At 40.2% G+C, this 22,096-nt stretch overlaps 1 protein-coding gene across 1 annotated transcript in view; it reads left to right on the top strand.

The window, feature by feature from the left end:
* The window catches only part of dzip1 (DAZ interacting zinc finger protein 1), a 77,123-nt gene extending 71,183 nt beyond the window's left edge, over positions 1–5,940 (top strand). The window contains exons 9-10 of the mRNA XM_048598400.1: positions 2,982–3,036; positions 5,852–5,940. Coding sequence (XP_048454357.1) covers positions 2,982–3,036; positions 5,852–5,853 — 57 coding nt within the window. The 3' untranslated portion in view covers positions 5,854–5,940. The remainder of the gene's footprint in view (positions 1–2,981; positions 3,037–5,851) is intronic.
* Positions 5,941–22,096: the final 16,156 nt, after the last annotated feature.

The raw sequence follows: 22,096 nt of genomic DNA, 5'->3' as shown, positions 1-22,096 counted from the left end.
CTGCTATCTCTACCTCAAAAACATATTTATTTAACATTTCAATTCTTCAAAATTCAATTAACTAACAGATTCCCTTTAATTCAACTTTTTAAAATTTTTTAAATAAAAATTGTTTCCGTAGGAACTACCTCTGTGTGTTGAACCCTTGTGCTTGCTGATATTTGTTCTAGTTGCCTTCCAGGAATCCTGGGCTGCCTTCCAAGCAAGGAGAAAATAGGTGTTCCTTCAAGCATCAGCCAGCATGGCTTCAACTGACCTCTTTTACTTTAAACTTTGACTTCTGATTTCTCACCTAGCCATGTCTTTTCCAGACATCAGCCATTATCTTGTCTGTCTGTGCAGTCTTAGTTTCCTGACTATATGGCTTTGTCCTAACTGTTCTGCTAGCTGCTCCTAAGAGATCTGATCTTTTTGCATGGCTTTTGACTCTCATCTCCCACTCTCCTGTCCTACCAGTGCAGTTCTGCCTCCTCACCGGTGCGTCTGGTCTTGACTCCACCTTAAGACCTCAAACATGTGTTCAGCAAGGCTCTCTGCCCTAACTCAGGGTGGTAAATTAAAACATGCTCACCCAAATAGAGTGCTAGACCTGTGGATGTGACTTGAGATCCTGTTGACTATGCCAGAGTCTGTTGTCACACAAGTCAACAAATTGATAGGAACTTTAGGAAACAAGTCATTGGTTGTTTATTTTCATGTGTAAGGAAGCAAAGCTAGTCTTCCTAGTGTAAATATAAAACTAACACTTACATACACCTTCAAACTTTTTACAGAATGTTACAGTATTACGTATTACAGTCCCCACATTATATAGAGTCATACATCATGGAAACAGACGCTTTTGGTCCAACCAGTCCATGCTGACCATAATCCCAAACTAAACTAGTCCCACCTGCCTGCACTTGGCCCATATAACCCAAACATTTCTTATTCATGTACATATCTAAATGTCTTTTAAATGTTATAAACTGTACCCGCATACACCACTTCCTCTGAATTCATTCCACACACGAACCACTCCCTGTGTAATAAAATTGCCCCTCATGTCTTTTTTAAATGTTTCTCCTCTTGCCTTAAAAATATGCTCTGTAGTTTTGAAACTCCCATCCTAGAAAAAAGATACTTGCCATTCACTTTATTTTTATCCCTCATGATTTTATAAACCTCTATAAGGTCATCTCTCAATCTCCTATGCTCCAGGGAAAAAAATTCCAGCCTATCCTTATAACTCAAACCCTCATTCATTCATTCATTAAGATGATTACTGTCCTGTTTTGCTGTAGTATATAAAGGCTGATTTTCACCTAAGGACAGTGTTATCCAGCTAGTGGTACAGTTCCTACATTCATAGCTCATCTAGGAACCATCTGTGGTACCCATTCGCTTTTACTATGGTTGACACTATGACTGAAAATGTAGGCCTTAACTAATTATAGCCCCCTGAGAGACCACAGCAAAAAGAATCACTATCAATTGGTAATCTCTCTATGAAAAGCTATGAAGTTGTTGAGTTAAGAATAAAAAGGGAGGGGGGGCGTGGAATAAGCAGACTAGTCCAAAAGTGGATGTTTTTGGGTTAAGGCACTTTGTTGTAGAAGTAAAGAAAGCTTTATTGACATCTGTTCCTGATGGTCTGACGGCTGTTACTGGACACCCACATTGAAAGATGTGCTACGTTTCGAATTTATGATTGACTGTTTGTCTTATGTTCTCCAAATGTGACTTCCTGATAACAGGCATATCTTTAAGATTAAAATGGTACTTATTATAATGACATAAATATAGCCCTCTATCTCTGAGCAAAATCTCTTTCACACATACCTATAACAGATGATCCATTTATACAGCAAGATGTATTCAATACTTGGTAAAGTCAAACGGACTAGAGTATCACCGTGGGCTGTATAAAGCTTTTAGGGCTGATTTTCTGCACGTGCACTGCCATCATGGAGTCTCACTTGGCAGTCATGCATATTGGAAAATAACTGACTTGCTTCACTTTCTTTAAGTTTCCAGCTGTTATTAGTTGATTGTACATATTCAGAAAGCTAGCAATAGAAGTTTGACGAATATTGAGGAATTAAAGATTTAAACTTAAACATTTCACTTCATTGTTAGAATGATAAGCCTGAAGTCATAACAGTGCAGTTCATGCAGGGCCATTATCTGCTAGGAATGTGCTTTGCTAAAATCAGTTCACAGTGATAGACTCCTTGTTGTTCAAGTATGTCCAAGCTATAAATTATTTCGTTGTCTTTTGTGGGACCTCTAACAACTGAAGATTTCCATGTGGGATCAGCAAAGATGTCCATAGAACTGGCAGCTCAGATGTGTGCCACCTTTAGCCTTCCTTTGAGCAACATCAGTTGTTGTGAGTTTGGCGTCGTTAACCCTAAAAATAATCTTAACCAAATTTCATTGCTTCTCTCCATATGGTTTGATCGATTACAATGTCTTGCGGTGCAGAATTTCAAACTACTTTCTTTTTACTTTGTCCTTTATATTGTTTGGATTGACCACTTTAATGTTGTTTGCCCTGAATAGTTCTTCATCGAAGATTTGCTTGGAGATTCTATAGGTGACCAGGTGGAAGCATGGCCTGCCAATCCCAGTTGAATTTTCTGCAGGGTGCAATTTATTCCTGGCATTGAACTGTCATCATGAACCGGAATGTCTTTGGGTGCCAGCATTCTAGAGCTTCAGTGTGGTATCAATGACACACCATACAGCAGGGTTTTAAGGACTGTGCTTGATAGATTTGTTTGATTTTAGCCTTCAACTTAATGCCTGGCTGTCTGCAGACATGTTCTTGAAGTCAACCATAGGCAGAACTTACATTCTGGGTGCGTGCATAGATGTCTGTATATGGCATCCTAAGAGAACAAAAAGTAGATTAATTTATAACTTTGAAGGAGACCATTAGAACAATTGAGATTATGCCAGAGTAAGTCTATGTAAAAAGTCTAATTTCTTTTTTCCAGCTGAAAACATGTTCTGTCAAATCGCCAGGGCCAGGGAAGAAATTGGAACCATCATGTAAGATGTTATTTTCATAATATTACAATAATTTACTCTTTTGTACCAAAACTTGTATTCTAGGCGATGTGCCATCCTAGATTATCATCAGTTGTAACAAAATAGTTTTCCACTGAAAAACTTCATTATTTTATATCTGAAAGTTTATAATGTCAAATAGAGGCATACAGCATGGAAACTGTTACAGACCAGAGCAAATCCCCTGAAAATATATTAAGAAGGTAGTCTAGACTTTTAAATGTAACTGTACCTGCATCCACCACTTCCTCTGGCAGTTCATTCCACACAGAAACCACTCTCTAAGTAAAAAAGTTGCCCCCCCCATAAAAATATGCTCCCTAGTTTTGAAAAATTGGATACATTTCTTTGTAGTGTTTGATTGCAGACACTAGTTATCTATTCATTCCTAAGCTGCCTCCAATGTATTACACTGATAACTTTGCACCCCGTAAAATTTATCAAGGTTTTTTCAGAAGAAAATAACTAATTCCTGGAGACAGCAATTGAGATTATACAAAAAGCATGGCTGATACACAGATAATTCTTGCTTCAACAACAAGAAAATCTCCAATGTTCAACACAGACATGGCAAAAGACTACACGTTATCTCTCTGAACTCACATGTCTTCAAGCTGCACATGAACTGTATTAACTTTATTAATTTGAATTCTTTATATTGCACCATGTCTCAGGTTGCATATTTCACAAACTATTACGATCACAGAGCAAAAGCAATGACTGCTAATCCTAAGTAAAGACTGTCTAGTCCTTTAGAATTTGCTCACATGCCTTGAATGATATGCTTCCACAATGAAACTGCAGCAGTCAGAGAGTTCTGAATTGGATTTTAAGAAAAAAGAGTAAAATAATTACTGTAGCTCGAGCCTTGTCTCCCTCTTTTTGTTTAATTTTAATCTCTGCATATTAGAAATTGCTTTTGCCTCAGGTGGAAAATCATTGCTCCTTTAAGAGAGAAATTCTACAATAATCACAATTGATTTTGAAATCAGTTAACCATATAAAAACATTAACATGTTATACTCGTGAGTCCTTGATAATAAGCTGATACATTTTGAAATCTACACCAGATTGGAATTAAATCATAACATTAACATAGGGCATTTATACATAAAGGTTGCTTGTTGACCAAAGAATATTAAGTTTGGTGTATAAATCTGTCATCATTATTTAATCTCCATGTGTCGGTAAGCTGTGCTAACATAGAATAGATATTACTCTAACTGAAACGGAATAAAATGAGGAGAATTTGCTCTGTTATGAACTGTGAGGGAATTTGGAAAGTGGTCTTTATGTTCCTGAATGTGTGCATTCCAGCGATACTTCTTAATTTAATGGGAATAGGAAAAAAAAATGTTCTCTGAATAAACCAAAACATTTAATAATCAATGATTTATTTATTTATAAAATGCACTGATTTATTAGGTAAGCAAAATGATACGCAATATATACCTACTAGGTATCACGACAAGCATATTAAATAAACAACATTCACTGCTCTACTTCCTCAAACTCTCATTATCTATCTTTCTACCACCCAGGTTGCTGCTTTCCTTCTCACTTTTCTTTCCACTAATCCAAATCAAACTCTATCAAGTATTTCACATCTATCCAAATACTTTTCCCGTTGACTTGGCATTGGCTATGTGATTATTTGACCTGTTTTCTCTTGCAGTCACTGTTCAGCTCTTCAGCCTACCATGTACTGGTATTTGTATTTTAGGCTATGTTTAAGGCCAACACTACCACTCAATAGAGCACTGTACGTGCATTTGTACATTTAGAGAGTTTTGTTAGATTGTGAGATTAGAGCATGCATCCAGGAACCTTTTCTAATTGAACTGACTACGTGTTTCAATTCCAATCTGGAATTTATAATTTTATTAATTCACAGATTAACAGATTTGTCAAATTGTATAAATTAAATCATTAGCTCAATCACATAGCCAGTCAGCAAGTACTTTGTTGTATAGCAAAATTCAGTTCACTGGCTTCAAATTTCAGATCCTATACGTTGTTGGAAGCCAGAAATGGCAGGGCAATACAAAAGCAGGGAAGATGCACAGGAACTTTCTGAATTACTGATCAGACCTCAATTGGAGTATTGTTATCACTCCCATGCACGTGCACATATATACTGACAACTCTGTGCTTGTGTAAATAGCTCCTGCCAGTCATCTTTAATGCTGACGTGTGTCGGGAATGAACGTATTTTTTTAAAAACTGCACTTGTCGTCTTTTTGGTTTACTCAACTAAAGGCCACAGTGTGGGAGGAGAGATTAAGGATGGGAAGATAGCACACAGTAAAAGTTAGCAGGCAACTGGGACACCTTATTTCAAAGATAGACAAGTGCATTATCTCAGACATAGCTTTGCAGATATTCTGAGTAAGATATTTACTTTCAGGATCAAAGAAAGGCAATAAACAAAATTCAGCATAAAAGATCAGATAGTAAGAGAGACCACATTGCACCAACCATTACAAAAACAAAGCTGTATCCCAGATATGCAAAAGAAATGGATAGATGATTGAAAGCAAAGATATCCCAGGAAGATCAGCAGGAAGAAAACCAGTCTGAGAAATAGCGGTAAGAGACAGTACCCAGCTCATGCCAAGAAAAAGAGAACTCAAATGAAATGAAAACCAATTATAATGGAGGAAAATATTATGAAGACTTTTCATGAAGCAGAAAGGAACACAGAGAAGGTGGAAGGGAGAACAATATCAACAGCTTGCATTTATATATCTCCTTTAATGTCATTGGCACTCGTTAATGAGTATGATTGTCCATCCAGGAAATTCTGCGTGACTGGTCAGAACTTTAATGAAGCAAAACATCTCAAGACACATCAAGGTGAGCAAATGAGATGCAGTTATCGGGGAGGCGATGTCCTAGTGGTATTATCAATGGACTGTTAATCGAGAGACCCGGATAATGTTCTGGAGACCCGCGTTTGAATCCCGCCACAGCAGATGGTGGAAATTGAATTCAATAAATATTTGAAATTAAGAGTCTAATGTTGACTGTGAATCCATTTTTGATTGTTGGGAAAAACCCATCTGGTTCAGTAATGTCCTTTAGGGAAGGAAACTGCCACCCTTAGCTGGTCTGGCCTACATGTGACTCCAGACCCACAGCAATATGGTTGACTCTTAACTGCCCTCTGGGCAACTAGGGATGGGAAATATGTGCTGCCTAGCCAGTGATGCCCTCATCCCGTGAAGGAATAAAAAACTTTATAGTCATTAAAACAGAAATATTATTTTTGCAAAATTTATAATTTAAAAAAATTTAGTCCATTTCATTTTCCTCCTTTTTTGCAATGATTTTAGGTTAAAGCATTTGGTAAGAGTATTACTGGCAATGATAGGATGAAGTTCTTAAAAACAGTCTAGTATCTCTTCTTTATAATGTGACATCACTTTGGGAAAAGCACCCTACAGCTGAATGGATAAGCATTTAAGAACTGCTTTCATCTGTGGAACAGCCCATTGAAGTCTAACATACAAACTAGAAACGATATCCAATAGTTTTATGATAACCTCCTTCAAAGTACTCTGGGGTTAGATCAGATAAATCCTCAGGTCTCAAAGGTAATACGATTTGGTTTTCTGTGAATGGTTTGGTAGGTTTCATCTTTTTCACATTTGTTTGTTCTGGATTGCTCTGAATGGACTGGTTCGGTTGTTTACCTAAATTTTCTCAAGTGTAGAACTCCAAGAGGACAATGACACGTTGGTGGATAGGCAGTAGATGCAGTTCAGTGTAGAAAAATGTGAAATGATGTTCTTTAGTCAGAAGAGCGTTGAAAGACAATATAAAATAAGGGGTGTAATTCTAAAGAAGATGCAGGAAAAGGGAGACCTTGGTGTATATGTGTGCTGATCTTTGAAGGTGGGAGATCGAATAGAGAGAGCATACTGGGTCCTCAGCTTTATTAATAGGGGCATAGAGTACAAGAGTACAAGCTACTTGTTAGAGCTCAGCTGGAATATTTGTACACTTGTGAGTGCAGTATTATAAGAAAGATGCATTGGAGACAGTGCAGAAATGATTTACAAGAATGGCTGCAGGAAACATCTGTTCTGAGGAGCAGTTGAGGAAGTTGGGAGTGTTCTTCTTGGAGAGCAGAAGGCAGAGAAGAGATTTGACAGAGGTTTTTAAAATCATGAGTGAGCTGGATAGAGTAGATGGGAAAAGCTGTTCCTGCTTGTAAAAGAAACAAGAACACAAGGGTATAGATTTAAGGCGATGTGTAGACAAAGCAAGTGTAATCTGAGAAAAAAACATTTTCACTCAGTGAGTAGCTATTGCACTGCCTGGAAAATTGGTGGAGGCAAGTTGAATTGATGCATTCAAGGGCATTGAATGACTATATGGTTAGAAATGGCTTGCAAGGTTATGGGGAAAAACAGCAAGATAATAATTGATTTGAAGAGCCAGTGCAGACACAATGGGCTGAATGACCTCCTTTGACACAACAGTTCTATGGCTTAGTGATGTTGTCTATGATTCAGTTGCAAAAGAAACAATTTGAATTAAAACTTGAAAAGTAATAAAAATTTTAAAAGTAAAAAGTGAAACAACTTGCGTTCTCATGAGAGGAAAACAAGAGAAATAAAACTTGAATTAGAATTTGAAGGACTAAGACAAGGAAAAACCATTAATTACAAAGAGGGAAGACGGGAAATTTTGAACTAGGAAGGGAATAGCTGTGAACCATGCAAGTGGTATAGTTGCAGACTTGACAAAAGGTCAAATTTAACTCATGGTTCGATTTGGCAAGGAATATTTACTTGTACTTAAATTCAGTGAAGGTCTCCATAAGGATCATTACAGCAGCAATGAAGGCAAGTCACAGGCATGCAAACTTTCTGAAACTTTATTTTGAGTTGTTAAGATGACAGATATTTCTTACTGCATGGAGCGAATAGTTGTAGGAACTCATGGAGGATGGTTAGAGAGATAGGGTATGAAGGCCCTGCCACTTCAAGCTGTTAAAACAACTTGCTTTTCTTTCACAAGGGGCTATTAAATATCAGGCTGCCCAGGCTTCAGAAAGGTGCTCCTGCAAATAGACTGGCTGTATTAAACAAAGTCCACTGTTACATCACAGCAGCAGGGAAGAGTCCACGGACATCAAGAGTGTGTAGTCACACAACTAAATAGATGCATCACAGTGGCCATGGATGGACTCTTTAGTAAGGCTGGCAGCAACATCACTTTTTCCACTAATGGGGCTAATCAAACTCAGCAGGCAATTGAATTTGCTACAATCGTAGGGTTCCCACGTACAGGACATTATTGATTGAGCCATTGTGGTCATCAGAGATTCCAGTGAAAAGCCAGAGAATTTCAAAAGGAGGAAGGCTGACCACTGAATGAACGTACAGCTGGCATGTGAACACAACAAAGAAATTCTACATGTCTCTGTGTGTGTTTTACCAGAAGCTGCAGAGATGCACATATTCTCTGCAAGAGAAGCTTCTGCTGCTCTCTGTCCTGGCCCGCAACCCTAGTGATTTTTGGCTATCGAGAGAATGAATTAACTTACTAAGCAGTGGCTAATTGTTCTGTGTGTGTGCTATGAGCAGAGACCCAAGCAGAACAATGACAACCATCTGTTGCCAAGAGCCTACATTGAGCGGTACTCTGGCATTCTCTGGGTGATTCTGTTGGTGCTTTGCAATATAGAGTTTCTTGCAAATGTGTTGAACATTGACCTGAAAGTGATAGAATAAGGAAAACTTATAATTTATTTAAAATATGTATGTAATTTATGATGGTTTTCAGAAATGTTTGAAAGGACTTTTTAGAGTTTGCATCAATTATAAAGGGATCAGTTGTAACTTTCTTGGATTATAAATACTGATCCATATGGACTGGCTAGTCTTGACCTGGAAGCAATACCATCAGAAAGGAAGTTGAGACAGAAGCCATGTGGCTCTCAGATATAAAGATGAGCTGCATACAAAGAAGAGCTGCAGCAGAGGACAGATCAGAGCAGCTCCATTTATTGGAGAGTGTATGTGGTGTGTAGTGTGGTTGCTTTGGCAGAAGCTACTAGTATATTAATTCTATTAAAAAAAGTCCGATCAGAGAGTTTTTGACATCAAAACTGTTGTGAATCTGGCTAAGTAAGTTCTTCAGAATTATCCCTACATCAGTTTATGATGATCTCTAGCCACACTCTTGGGGTGATCCACCCAAACCTTCATGACTGACAGGCTCCTGCTGAACGCCCTCAGGGCTGCAGACCCTAAGGCTGCACATGGACATAGTGGGAAGGCAGTGAGAAACAAAACTTTCTGAGGCCATATCAGTGGCATGAGTGACACTTCATTGTAAATAGAGTATCACATTTGTAAATATATAGGTAGTTTAAATCATCATCTGTTTGATTGATTTGTCATTTAAGCTCAGTTACAAGAATGAAGCTACCTAAATTAACTTTCCCTCATGGAATATGATGTTGGAACTCTTTCTGAAGGAGTGCCCATCTTTTTGTAACGCGTGGTGACATTACATGTTATCATTGTTGAATGTGGGAGCATCAGATGTTGTGAAGCTTGCAAACAATTGTTAACTTTTAACAAAAAGAAAGAGCAAACAATAAAGCTGCATTTTCATTTGAGGTTTAAAAGAGGCTGAATGAAGTAGCAACAAACTTGCAGTCAATGAATGATGTCTTCACCTAACTCAGATCAAGTAGGAACACATGTTAATGAAGTCCTCTCTGCCTTGCTATATCCACACTACACTGTTCTATTGTGGTAAGTCATGTTTCTCCTCCTCAAGGTTCTCATCTTCCTCAAAAGACTACTGTCACTTTCCCAGCTCTTCAGCATCTATCACTTCTCTGCTTTGTTTGCATAGCACAACATACTAAGATTACAGCACATTCCATCTGGGGTGTACCACAACTTACCAGAGATTTATCCAAACATCAGAATCTCATCTTCAGGATGTGTATCATCTGCTATACTATGGCTCTTGTGGAAGATGCTTGGCCTCTGTCAGGAGGTTATGCAACAGAGTCACCAGCCATACAAAGAACAATACAACACAGCAACAGGCTCATCGGCTGACACATTTCGCCCTTCACTTACAGGATCTATATCCCACTCTTCCCTTCCTATTCATGTATTTGTCCAGGTGTTTCTCGAATGCTGCTATTGTGTCTGCTTCCACCACTCCTCTGGCAGCGCTTTTCTGGCACACTCACCACCCATTGTGTAAAAAACCTGCCTTGCATGTCTCTTTTAAACTCTCCCCCCCCCCCCCCCCCCCACCAAACCATGCCTTGAACCTGTATTCCCTAGTAATTGACCCCTTTCCTGGGAAAAGGCCCCATACTTTCTGGTCTTTCCATGCCATTCACAATCTCATGAACTACTATCCTCTGACAATCCTCCTCACTATCCGCAATTCTACCAATCTTTGTATCATCTACAAATGTACTAATTAGATCCGCCATGTTGTCCCCCAAATCTTTTACGTAGACTACAAACAGCAGAGGTCCCAGCACTGATCCCTGTGGAGCACAGCTAGTCACAACGCTCCATTCCAAAAAGCATTTTTCTACTGCTACCCTCTTTTATGATTAGAGAGAGTCACCCATGTCTCCTCATAGCCATTTTGTAAAACATCCATCCCTTTGAATGCAACATTAATCTGAGATTGTCAGGGATGTGACATGGCAGCATCCAGGGCACCTGGCACAGACTTCTAATATGGTAGTGATGATCAAAAGTGATCTGGACATTGCCTTTCAAATAGATTCAGCCATGTTATGGTGATCTCAAAAGTTTAACTGGTCTGTGCACCTGGTAGAAGCCAGCAATGTTGGTAAAGCTGACTGACAGGGCTTATCTTATCAAGAGGAAACAAGATGAAGTTATATGATCTTGCACAAATTGTTTCAGTAACAGCATTGTGTGGATCTAGATTTGAGAGGTTCCACACAGGATACCTCTGAACCCTTGGCAGCAGTCAGTTTTTTTAAAAAAAGGAAATACTGCTGTCACCTGACCATCCTGTCTATACTACAACGGCTTATATCTAGAGTTGTCCATCTTTACGGTGATTTACCCACTGCATCTGAGCTCCATTTCCCACACTTGACTTCCCCAATTTTCTTAACATGCATGCCTCCTGATAACGCCCCCCAAACTTTTAGTGCCCAAATCCCAGGACAACCCTTTGACTGATTCTGTATAACTCCCCAGCTGACTTATCTGGAAATCACCAGACTACTTGGCCTTGACCCTGGCCCAATCTCTGACTGCAAGGTTACAGATGCCAGACCGTGATGCAGCAACAGCCTGACTGACCAAACCCTTAGACTGAGATCAAATGATGTTTTGACTGACTGTGGTGATATCCTTTGACCTTAGGCCCCCTTCACTGGACTAAGGACCACTCTCCTTTGACTTTCAGACATGCCCATTTGGTTGAAGCACATGCAGTGTGTTTGCCACGTAACTACGCTGGCACATACAATAGGTATGACATTTATCTGGTATGGTACAGTGCAGTAACACATCCAGCTCCTTGACTGTGCACTCCTGACAATCATGACAATTTACTTGGCGTTTATCTGCACTAGAAGTCCAGGTAATGCTGACCTATTGTGAATCAGTAAGTTCTGAATGAATAGGCAGTGTACTAAAAGCCTAGGAAAGTTTGAGATACTGTGAGTGTTTGAGTGAGTGCTAAGAAAGCAAGTTAAGTTAATGGGAGAGGAATTAATGCAGATTTTACATCAGTCATTATGGTGCAAGATACAGAGCTGGTCTAGGAGGGAGGTCTTCAGATATGTGGATCATTGGGATACTTTCTGGGGAAGGTGGGACCTGTACAAGAAGGACAGATTGCACCAGAACTGGAGGCGCACCAATATCCTGGGTGGGAGGTTTGCTAGAGCTCTTCGGGAGGGTCTTAACTAGTTTGGCGGGGGGATCCAGAGCTACGGATCAGAGGATGGGGTAGCTGGTGTATTTGCAGATACAGCATGCAGAGAGTCTGTGAGGAAGGATAGACAGTTGATAGGGAAAAGTTGCAGTCAGTGTGACGGGTTGAAGTGTGCCTATTTTAACGCAAGAAGTGTCAGGAATAAGGGTGATGAACTTAGAGCATGGATCAGTACTTGGAGCTATGATGTTGTGGCCATTACGGAGACTTGGACATCACAGGGGCAGGAATGGTTGTCTGATGCTCCGGGGTTTAGATGTTTCAAAAGAAATAAGGAGAGAGGTAAAAGCTGGGGGAGTGGCATTGCTAATCAGGGATAGTATCACAGCTGCAGAAAGGGAGGTTGTTGAGCAGAGTTTGTCTACTGAGTCTGTATGGGTGGACGTCAAAAACAGGAAAGACGCAGTCACTTTGTTAGGAGTTTTTTATAGACCCCCCAATAGCAACAGAGACACTGAGGAATAGATTGGGGGGCAGACTTTGGAAAGGTGCAGAAGTCATAGGGTTATTAAATGGGTGACTTCAACTTGCCTAATATTTACTGCAAATAATTTGTATAGAGCAGATTTTGTCGGATGTGTCCAGGAAGGATTCCTGACTCAATCTCTAAATAGGCCGACTAGTGGGAGGCCATTTTGGATTTGGTGCTTGGTAACGAACGAGGCCAGGTGTCAGATTTCTCGGTGGGAGTGCATTTCGGTGATAGTGATCACAACTCCCTGAACTTTACTATAGTCATTGGAGAGGGATAGGAGCAGACGGTATGGGAAAGTATTTAATTGGGCGAGGGGAAACTACAATGCTATTAGGCAGGAACTTTGGAGCATAAATTGGGAACAGATGTTCTCAGGAAAATGCATGACAGAAATATGGAGGTTGTTTAGGGAGCAGTTGCTGAGAGTGCTGGATAGGTTTGTCCCACTGAGGCAAGGAAGGGATGGTAAAGTGAAGGAACCTTGGATGACAAGACATGTGGAACATCTAGTCAAGATGAAGAAGGAAGCTTACTTAACGTTAAGGAAGCAAGGATCGGACAGGGCTCTAGAGGGTTACAAGGTAACCAGGAAGGAACTGAAGAATGGACTTATGAGAAGTAGAAGGAGGCATGAAAAGGCCTTGGCAGGTAGGATTAAGGAAAGCCCCAAAGTGTTCTATACTTATCTGAGGAGCAAGAGGATGGCCAGAGTGAGGGTAGGGCCGATCAGGGATAGTGGAAGGAACTTGTGCCTGGAGTCGGAGGAGGTAAGGGAGGCCCTTAATGAATACTTTGCTTCAGTATTTACAAGTGAGAGAGACGTTGTCATTTGTGAGGACAGTGTGAAACAGGCTGATATGCTCGAACAGGTTGATGTTAGGAAGGAGGATCTGCTAGAAATTTTGTAAAACATGAGGATAGATAAGTCCCCTGGGCCAGACGGGATATACTCAAGGTTCCTACAGTAAGCAAGGGAGGATAATGCTGTGCCTTTGGGGATGATCTTTGCATCCTCATTGTCGACTGGAGTAGTACCAGATTATTGGAGGTTGGTAAATGTCATTCCCTTGTTCAAGAAAGGGAATAGGATAATCATGGGAAGTACCGACCAGTCAGTCTTACTTCTATTGTGGGCAAATTATTGGAGAGGATTCTGAGAGATAGTATTTATGATTATTTGGAAAAGCATAGTTTGATTCGAGATAGCATGGCTTTGTGGGAGGCAGGTCATGCCTCACAAGCTTTATTAAATTCTTTGAGGATGTGACAAAACACATTGATGAACGTAGAGCAGTGGATGTGGTGTATATGGATTTTAACAAGGCGTTTGATAAGGTTCCCCATGGTAGGCTCATTCAGAAACCAGGAGACATGGGATTCAGGGAAATTTGGCTGTCTAGATATAGAATTGGCCATCCAGCAGAAGACAGAGGGTGGTAGTAGACAGAAAGTATTCAGCCTGGAGCTTGGTGACCAGTGGTGTTCTTCTGGGATCTGTTCTGGGACCTCTGCTCTTTGTGATCTTTATAAATGACTTGGATAAGGAAGTGGAAGGGTGTATTAGTAAGTTTGCCGATGACACGAGGGTTGGTGGAGTTGTGGATAGTGCAGAGGGCTGTTGTAGATTGCAACGGGACATTGACAGGATGCAGAGCTGGGCAAAGAAGTGGCAGATGGAATTCAACCCAGCAAAATTCAGTAATTCATTTTGGATGGTCGAATTTGAATGCAGAATACAGGGTTAATGGCAGGATTCTTGGCAGTGTGGAGGAACAGAGGGATCTTGAGGTCCACATCCATAGATCCCTCAAAGTTGCCACCCAAGTTGATAGGGTTGTTAAGAAGGCATATAGTGTGTTGGCTTTCATTTACAAGAGGATTGAATTTAAGAGCTGTGAGTTTATGCTGCACCTCTATAAAACCCTGGTTAGACCATACTTGGAATATTATGTTCAGTTCTAGTTGCCTCATTATAGGAAGGATGTGGAAGCTTTCGAGAGGGTGCAGAGGATATTTACCAGGATGTTGCCTGGACTGGAGGGCAGGTCTTATAAGGAAAGGTTGAGGGAGTTAGGGCTTATCTCATTCGAGTGAATTGGGATGACAGGTGACTTGATAGAGGTGTACAAAATGATGAGAGGCATAGATAGCATAGATAGCCAGAGACTTTTTCCCAGGACGGAAATGGCTATCACAAGGGAGCATAATTTTAAGGTGATAAAAACCGAAAGAATTGCGGATGCTGTAAATCAGGAACAAAAACAAAATCAAAATCTCAGCAAGTCTGGCAGCATCTGCAAAGGAGAAAACAGAATTAACATTTCGGGTCTGCTGACTAGTTCTGAGGAAGGATCACCGGACCTGAAATGTTAACTCTGTTTTTTCATTCACAGATGCTGCCAGACCTGCTGAGCTTTTCCAGCAGTTTTGTTTTTGTTTCTCATTTTAAGGTGATTGGAGGAAGGTTTAGGGGAGATGTCAGAGGTAGGTTTTTTACACAGAGAGTGGTGGGTGCATGGAATGCACTGCCAACAGTGGTAGTAGAGTCAGATACATTAGTTATATTTAAGCAACTCTTGGATAGGCACATGGATGATAGTAAAATGAAGGGTATGCAGGTTAGTTTGATCTTAGAATAGGATAATAGGTCAGCAGATCATTGTGGGCCGAAGGGCCTGTACTGTGCTGTACTGTTCTATGTTCTATGTCCTTAAGATATTTTGAACAGATGAACTTGGATTAATTCATATAATTATGATTATAAATTCTAAAGAGAAAATAGGAGGGCTGAAAGAGACCATGAAATATCTTTGGCAAACAGGATTAAGGAAATCCCAAGGTGTTTTATGCATATGTAAAGAGCAAGAGGTAGCTAGGGAAAGGGTGTGTCCACTCATGGTCAAAGAATGGAATTTGTGTGTGACCAGTGGTGTTCCACAGTGATTAGTGATGGGACCCATGTTGTTTCTAATATATAGAAATTATTTGGAGGAGAATATAAGTGGCTTGATGAGTATGTTTGTAGATGACACAAAGATTGGGGAAGTTGCAGATAGTGAGGAGAATTGTTAGAGGATGTAGCAGGATGCAGATAGGCTGGTGACTTGGGCAGAGAAATGTGTGAAAGTACTATAGCTTTAAGAGATGTATTTTGTCTTGTTTTCTTTTTGAAGAAAGATTTTAAGACAGCGGTGCTGAACTGTTTATTTGAATCCAATAAAGTAAACAGCTTGTGATGCCTTGGGGTTTTCTTTCTAGAAGTTGGAACAATAGAAGCTGCCTGAATGGATGAAGTCAACCTCTCCCAAAGCCAGGATTTTTAGTTTTAGTTTTTCAGTAGCAGTCCTAATGCTGGGTTTGGAAGCTGCAGTATATCACTCCCTGCTACTCTCTCACACAGAGTTTTCTCTTGATGTTTTTCTATCTGGACTGGAGAATTTCATGTGAGGCAAACTATTTTACTGACTTTGCCTTTGCCAAGAGTGTATTTATGGGATGTTACTATATTGGAATACTTACTGTTTAAAAGTATGTTTTGCTTCAAGACTGGTAGTTTGACCATCAAGTTGCATCTGGAATGCAACGCCTGGCCCTTACCATTAAATAAGAAAAAGTTAGGTGTTGGCTATCTTTTTAATATATTTTGAGGGCGTCAGGTGTAGGATTTTTGGACTCAAAGGCAGTAAGTGGTAGGTGTTGGTGTTTTTTTTAATTTGTGGTGTTTGCATTTGGTTAGTTTTAAGAGGGGTGCCTTGTGTAATAATGGCTGTTTCAGTCACTAAGAGTTTCCTGGTGTGGTGGGGGGGTGACGAAAGAAGTTATATTGGGAATTTACAGAAAGTGAGCAAGGCAAAGCTTTTGGAATTGGCATACAAGCTGGAGTTGTAGTTGCCTGTGTCTGTCAGGAAAGGGGAAATAATTGCCAGGAATGCCATCAGAATCTCTGGAAATAGATAAAATTCAATTGCAAATGAAGCAGCTTGAAAATGAAAAGGAAATGAAACAGTTTTAATTACAATTGAAAGCAGAAGAAAGGTAGAAAGAGAGAGCTTTTGAACTTCAGAGGTTGGAACTGAAAACTCAAAGTCAAGTTCAAATGGCAGAGGGAGAGGTGAAAAGTCAGAGTAGTAAAGTTGACAGTGATGGAGAACAATTCCATTGTAGCCAAAGGTGTGGTGATGATCTGTTTAAATACACCCAAGCGTTGCCTAAGTTCAACAAGAAGGATGTAGAAACCTTTTCCATTTCATTTGTGAAAGTGGCTAAACAAATGAAACAGCCCTTGACCATGTGGGTATTGTTGATTCAAAGTTGGCAGTTAGAGCTGTGAGGTACTTGCATCACTATCAGAAGAGATATCTGGGGGAGTATGATGAGGTGAAAAAAGCCATTTTAAGTGCATATGAACTAGTACCAGAAGCCTACAGATAACGCTTTAGGAGACTAAGGAGAGAACTTGGTCAAACATACATTGAGTTTGAAAGGATCAACCAAAATAATTTTGATAGGTGGATAAGGGCATTGAAAATAGATCAAACATACAATACTCTTAGAGAGAGTCCCATTTTGGAGGAGTTCCACATGAGAACTTGTGGAAGAGCAGAGAGTTAAGATTGCAGGATAAATGTGGAAAAGACCAATGAATTTGAGTTGGTTCATAAATCAAGTTTGGCTTCCAACGTCAGTTTCAATCTGTGAGGGGTAGAAATTGGGGAAGAGAGAAATCCTCAGGTGGTAAGGAGAAAAGAGATCTCATTGAAGATAGTAAAGACAGTTTACCACAGGGTAAAAAGGAAACCCATGAGGGGAAAGAGAAGTAAAAAAGCTCACTGTAATAAAGTAGGTCACATGAATTTGCGGTGTCAATGATTTAGGAAAAGCACTGGTAAGATGGATGCAGGGAAACAAATGGTAAAGGAAGGCACGGTGGAAGGTAAAAAGCTGTACCAATAAGTACAACCTGATCAGGGGTTGGTTGAGAAGAAAGTGCCAGATCTCTTCAAATAATTTATTTGTGAGGGTAAGGTTTATTCATGTATGCCAGGAGGAACAGGAAAGGAAATTAAGATTTTAAGAGATACAGGAGCAATTCAACCTTTGATGGTGAGAGATGAGGAGATATGTAAATCAGAAGGAGTATTGCCAGAAATACGGTAATACGAGCTATTGCATTTTGACACAACAAACAAGGGTAGGGCTTCTACAATAAATGGTAGGGCCTTGGGTAGTGTTGTAGAACAGTAGGACCTAGGAGTGCAGGTTTGAAGTTTGCGTCACAAATGGACAGGGTGGTTAAAAAGGGGGTTGGCACACTTGCCTTCATTGCTCAGCCCTTTTGAGTATTGGAGTTGGGAAGTCATGTTGAGGTTGTACAAGATGTTGGTGAGGCCTCTCCTGGAATATAGTGTCCAGTTCTGTTTGCCCAGTTATAGGAAGGAAGCAATTTCTGTTTTTGTTTTTGATTTCCAGCATCTGCAGTTATTTTGGTTTTGATCATGTATTGGGAATGTGGGCTGAAGGGCCTATTCATGTGCTGTATTGTTTTTTGTTCTTTGAACATCACATTAGTATTGAAGAGCACGGGGGAGGAATTAAACAACTAATAGAGATAAAGACAGATAAGTCCCCTGGCCCTGATGGCTCGCATCCTAGGATCCTAAAAGAAGTAACCACACAGCTAGTGGATGCATTGGTTGTAATTTTCCGAAACTGAAGGATTAGAAAACTGCCAATGTGATACCCCTAATAAAAAAGTTAGGGAACCAAAAACTAGGTAACTCTAGGCTGATTAGCCTAACATCCATTGTTGGAAAAATGTTGGAATCAATTGGTAAGGAAGTTATAGAACCATATTTGGAAAATCTTAATCTAACGAAGCAGAGTCAGCATGGCTTCAGGAAAGCGAAATCATGTATGACTAATTTATTAGAGATTTTCGAGGAAGCGTCAACTAAAGTGAATAGAGGGAAGCTAGTAGATGTGTTGTATTTGGACTTCCTGAAGGTATTTTACAAGATATCTCACAAAAGGTTAAATCATAAGATACGAGCCGCTGGTGTTGGCACGGATAGATAATTGGTGGCAGAAACGGAGAATGTGGGTTAGGGATTCTTTTTCAGATTGGCAACCTGTAACCAGTGGGGTTCTATAGGGATCAATGCTGGGACTGAAATTGTTTACAATACATATTGATGACTTGAAGGAAGAGAATGTTCTGGACCAAATTTGCAGACAACACAAAAATAGGTGGAAAGGCAAGTTGTGAGAGGGATACAAACAGTTTACAGAGAGATTAATAGGTTAAATAAGTGGGAAAAAATTGTCAAATGCAGAATCACAGGAAAATGTGAAGTTATTCATTTTGGAAGAATCATAGAATCCCTACAGTGTGGAAGCAAGCCATTCGGCCCATCGACTCCATACCGACCCTCTGAAAAGCATCCCTCCCCAATCCTATCCGTCTAGCTCTACATTTCCCATGTCTAATTCACCTAGTGTGCACATCCCTGGATGATGTGACCAATTTAGAATGGCCAATCCACCTAATCTGCACATCTTTGGACTGTAGGAGGAAGCTGGAGCACCTGGAGAAAACCCACGCAGACACTGGGAGAGCGTGCAACTCCGGGCAGACAATTTGCTGAGGACGGAATCGAACCCCGGTCCCTGACACTGTGAGGCAGCAGTGCTAACAAATGAATTACAATGCTGCCTGGTGAGAAGGGAGAACAAAAGAATAGTGTATTATTTAAAAAATGAGCAATTGCAGAAAGCTGCAACACAAAGGGATTTGTGCATATATATTCATGAAACACAGAAAGCCTGCAACAGGTAATCAGGATGGCTAATGGAATGTGACGCTTATTTCAAGGACATTGGAGTCATAAGAATAGGGAAGTCTTGCTGCAACTGTATAAGGTGCTGGTGAGACTATATCTGGAGTACTATGAGCAGTTTTGGTTCTCTTATTTCAGGAAAGATTTTATTTCATTGGAGGCTGTTCAGAAAAGGTTCATTAGGGTGATGCACAGTATGGCGGACAAAGGCTAAACAGTTTGGCACTTGATTCATTGAAGTTTAGAAGAATGAGAGACGATCTCTTTGAAATAAATAGGATTCTTATGGTGCTTGACAGTACTGAAAGGATGTTTCCCCTCATGGGAGAGTAAAGGACCAGAGGACAAAGTCTCAGAATAAATTTAAGGTTGAAAGGAGGAGGAATTTGCTTTCTCATAGGATTGTCAGTCTTTGGAACTCCTTGCCACAGAGAGGTATGGAGACAGACTCGTTGTGGTATATTTATGCTGAGATACATAGATTCTTGCTCAATAGGGAATCGAGAATTACAGTGAAAATGCAAGAGGTGAATGTGAGGAGTGTTGGATTGGGGTGGTCCTAATGAATGGCAGAGCAGTCTCAACCGGTAGAACGGCCTCTTCTTGTTCCTGTTCTTATGGACCCTGTTTCCTTCAACCAAGTGGCCTGGAACAGCAAATGTAGGGTGTCATGCTGAATTGAAGTAGTGAACTGTATTATATGTGAGCTGGAGTTATACCATGATATGATGAAGCTCGTGCTTTGCCAATGTGTACTTCTGTCGATGGGGTGCACAAATCATTGCTGTCCACTCTGCATGCCCTGAGATGTTGGGGAATGCTGGACAACATGAAGCCTTGAAGAAGGTTAACTGCAGCTGCCAGTTAATTTCTTTGATTTTCAAATCAAGAATTGGCACTGTCTCATTTCTCACCAGTACCTTGAAGAATAGCAATCTGCATACAACTGAGGTGGGGTTAGCTATTAATGAGCTGTTATTGCTATAAGGCCTTTGTTGCTCACTAGCAAGATTTTCATCTAACCATTGTAAGCGGAGAGATAAGGTCTGATTTTCCCCTTGAGTCAAGAATCTCAGTTTTCGTCATATTCCGACTTTCTCACCCTTGCCCACATTGTTCAGAAGCTGGAAAAGTTCCACCCTGAGAATTTTAATGTTTCATTTGATTTTTGACTGCATTGTTCTGGATGCATTCACACAAAAGTGCTGCTGCATGCAAATTGCAATGTATTGATTGTGGCCTGGAATTAAATATGCATGGCACAAAATTATGAATTGTTAAATAATTGTTTCAGGCATGGAAACTGGTCAGATCCCAATATTTTGTTGGCTTATCTTTTGATGCATCTCACCAGCAAATATTGATGCATATACACTCTAATAAAATTGTTTTACTTACACTGAGGCCAAGATACACACTTGGAGGGTATTATGGGGAAAGATGGGTGCTGTAATTTTCATTTAATTGTTTTAATGATTCATGCGCAGGTTAATCCTTACATTTAGAATTAAAATTATTTACGTTATCAAAAAAATCTGGTCTGCATAACAAGATTAGTTCCTTTAGGAATCTGATGACTTCTTACTTACCACACTGGGTCCCGGGTTCGATTCCCCTTGGGCGACTGTGGAGTTTGCACATTCTCCCCGTATCTGCGTGGGTTTCCTCAGGGTGCTCTAGTGTCCTCTCACATTCCAAAGATGTGCAGGCTAGGTGGATTGGCCATGCTAAGTTGCCCATAGTGTTCAGGGATGTGTAGATTAGGTGGGTTATAGGGGGATAGGTCCAGGTGGGATGCTCTGAGGGTTGGCGTGGACTTGTTGGGCTGAAGGGCCTGTTCCCACATTGTAAGGATTCTATACTCGCACTAATTGGAATCAAATTTGATGAAATTTGAATCTCATTACAGATCATAGAAAGTATTATGTTTCATCATATATTATATGCAGCTCATCACTGCAATGAGTTTACAACTTTGTGCTATAATGTGCATATGATTCATTATCATAAAAAGTTTTCAGAGCTTTGTCTTCAGCCATTCTGCCAGTGACTTCATAGACAAGAGAAGTGGGAAACTGGAACATCATCTCTCCAAAGCAGAGGCCAGAGGTGTGGCAGTAGACTCTGGGGAGACAGTTAGAAACCTGATTCTCAGCTACTTTTATTGTCCTTCCCTGACATGAGAGGCAGCTGGTCTCCAATCTGCCTTGCTACCCACAAATCTGTGTGTCATGTAACCATTCTGAAACAGTAACCCAGCCTCAGCTTTCACCCTGTTCATTTACAATCATTCAGTTAAAAAGGACACAAGTGAAACATCAAAAATTGTGTAATCGTAACTGGGAAACCATATTTGTCATCAAATATTTAAACATTGTGTGCCTGGTGCACCTTGCTTTGATCCCCAGGAAAACAGTGGAAAGAAAACAGCTGGACTAGATTTCACTTTTTGTAACTTTAACTCATACAAAGATCAGCATAATTCAAATGTTAACTAACAGTTGAAGGATATTTCAACCAACAACAAATGAACATCATTTTTAACAGTTAATTAAACAAAGATACATATGATATAGTTACTAGTACATGCATGGGATCAAAATATTATCGCACAATCTTTCCAAATCTTCCTCTGCTATGTAGGATCTCTCACATCCCAGTTGGTCATTTTGGCAGATTAACAGCCATCAGCAACCATATTCCATATGTGGAGATTCACCACGAGGGGTGTCCAGGCACACTGTGCACTTTCACT

This window comes from Rhincodon typus, chromosome 6 (assembly GCF_021869965.1).
Source record: "Rhincodon typus isolate 14 chromosome 6, sRhiTyp1.1, whole genome shotgun sequence".
NCBI classification, from domain to species: Eukaryota; Metazoa; Chordata; class Chondrichthyes; order Orectolobiformes; family Rhincodontidae; genus Rhincodon; species Rhincodon typus.
The sequence above is the reverse complement of the archived record's forward strand: the minus strand, read 5'-3'. Positions and strand labels throughout refer to the sequence as shown.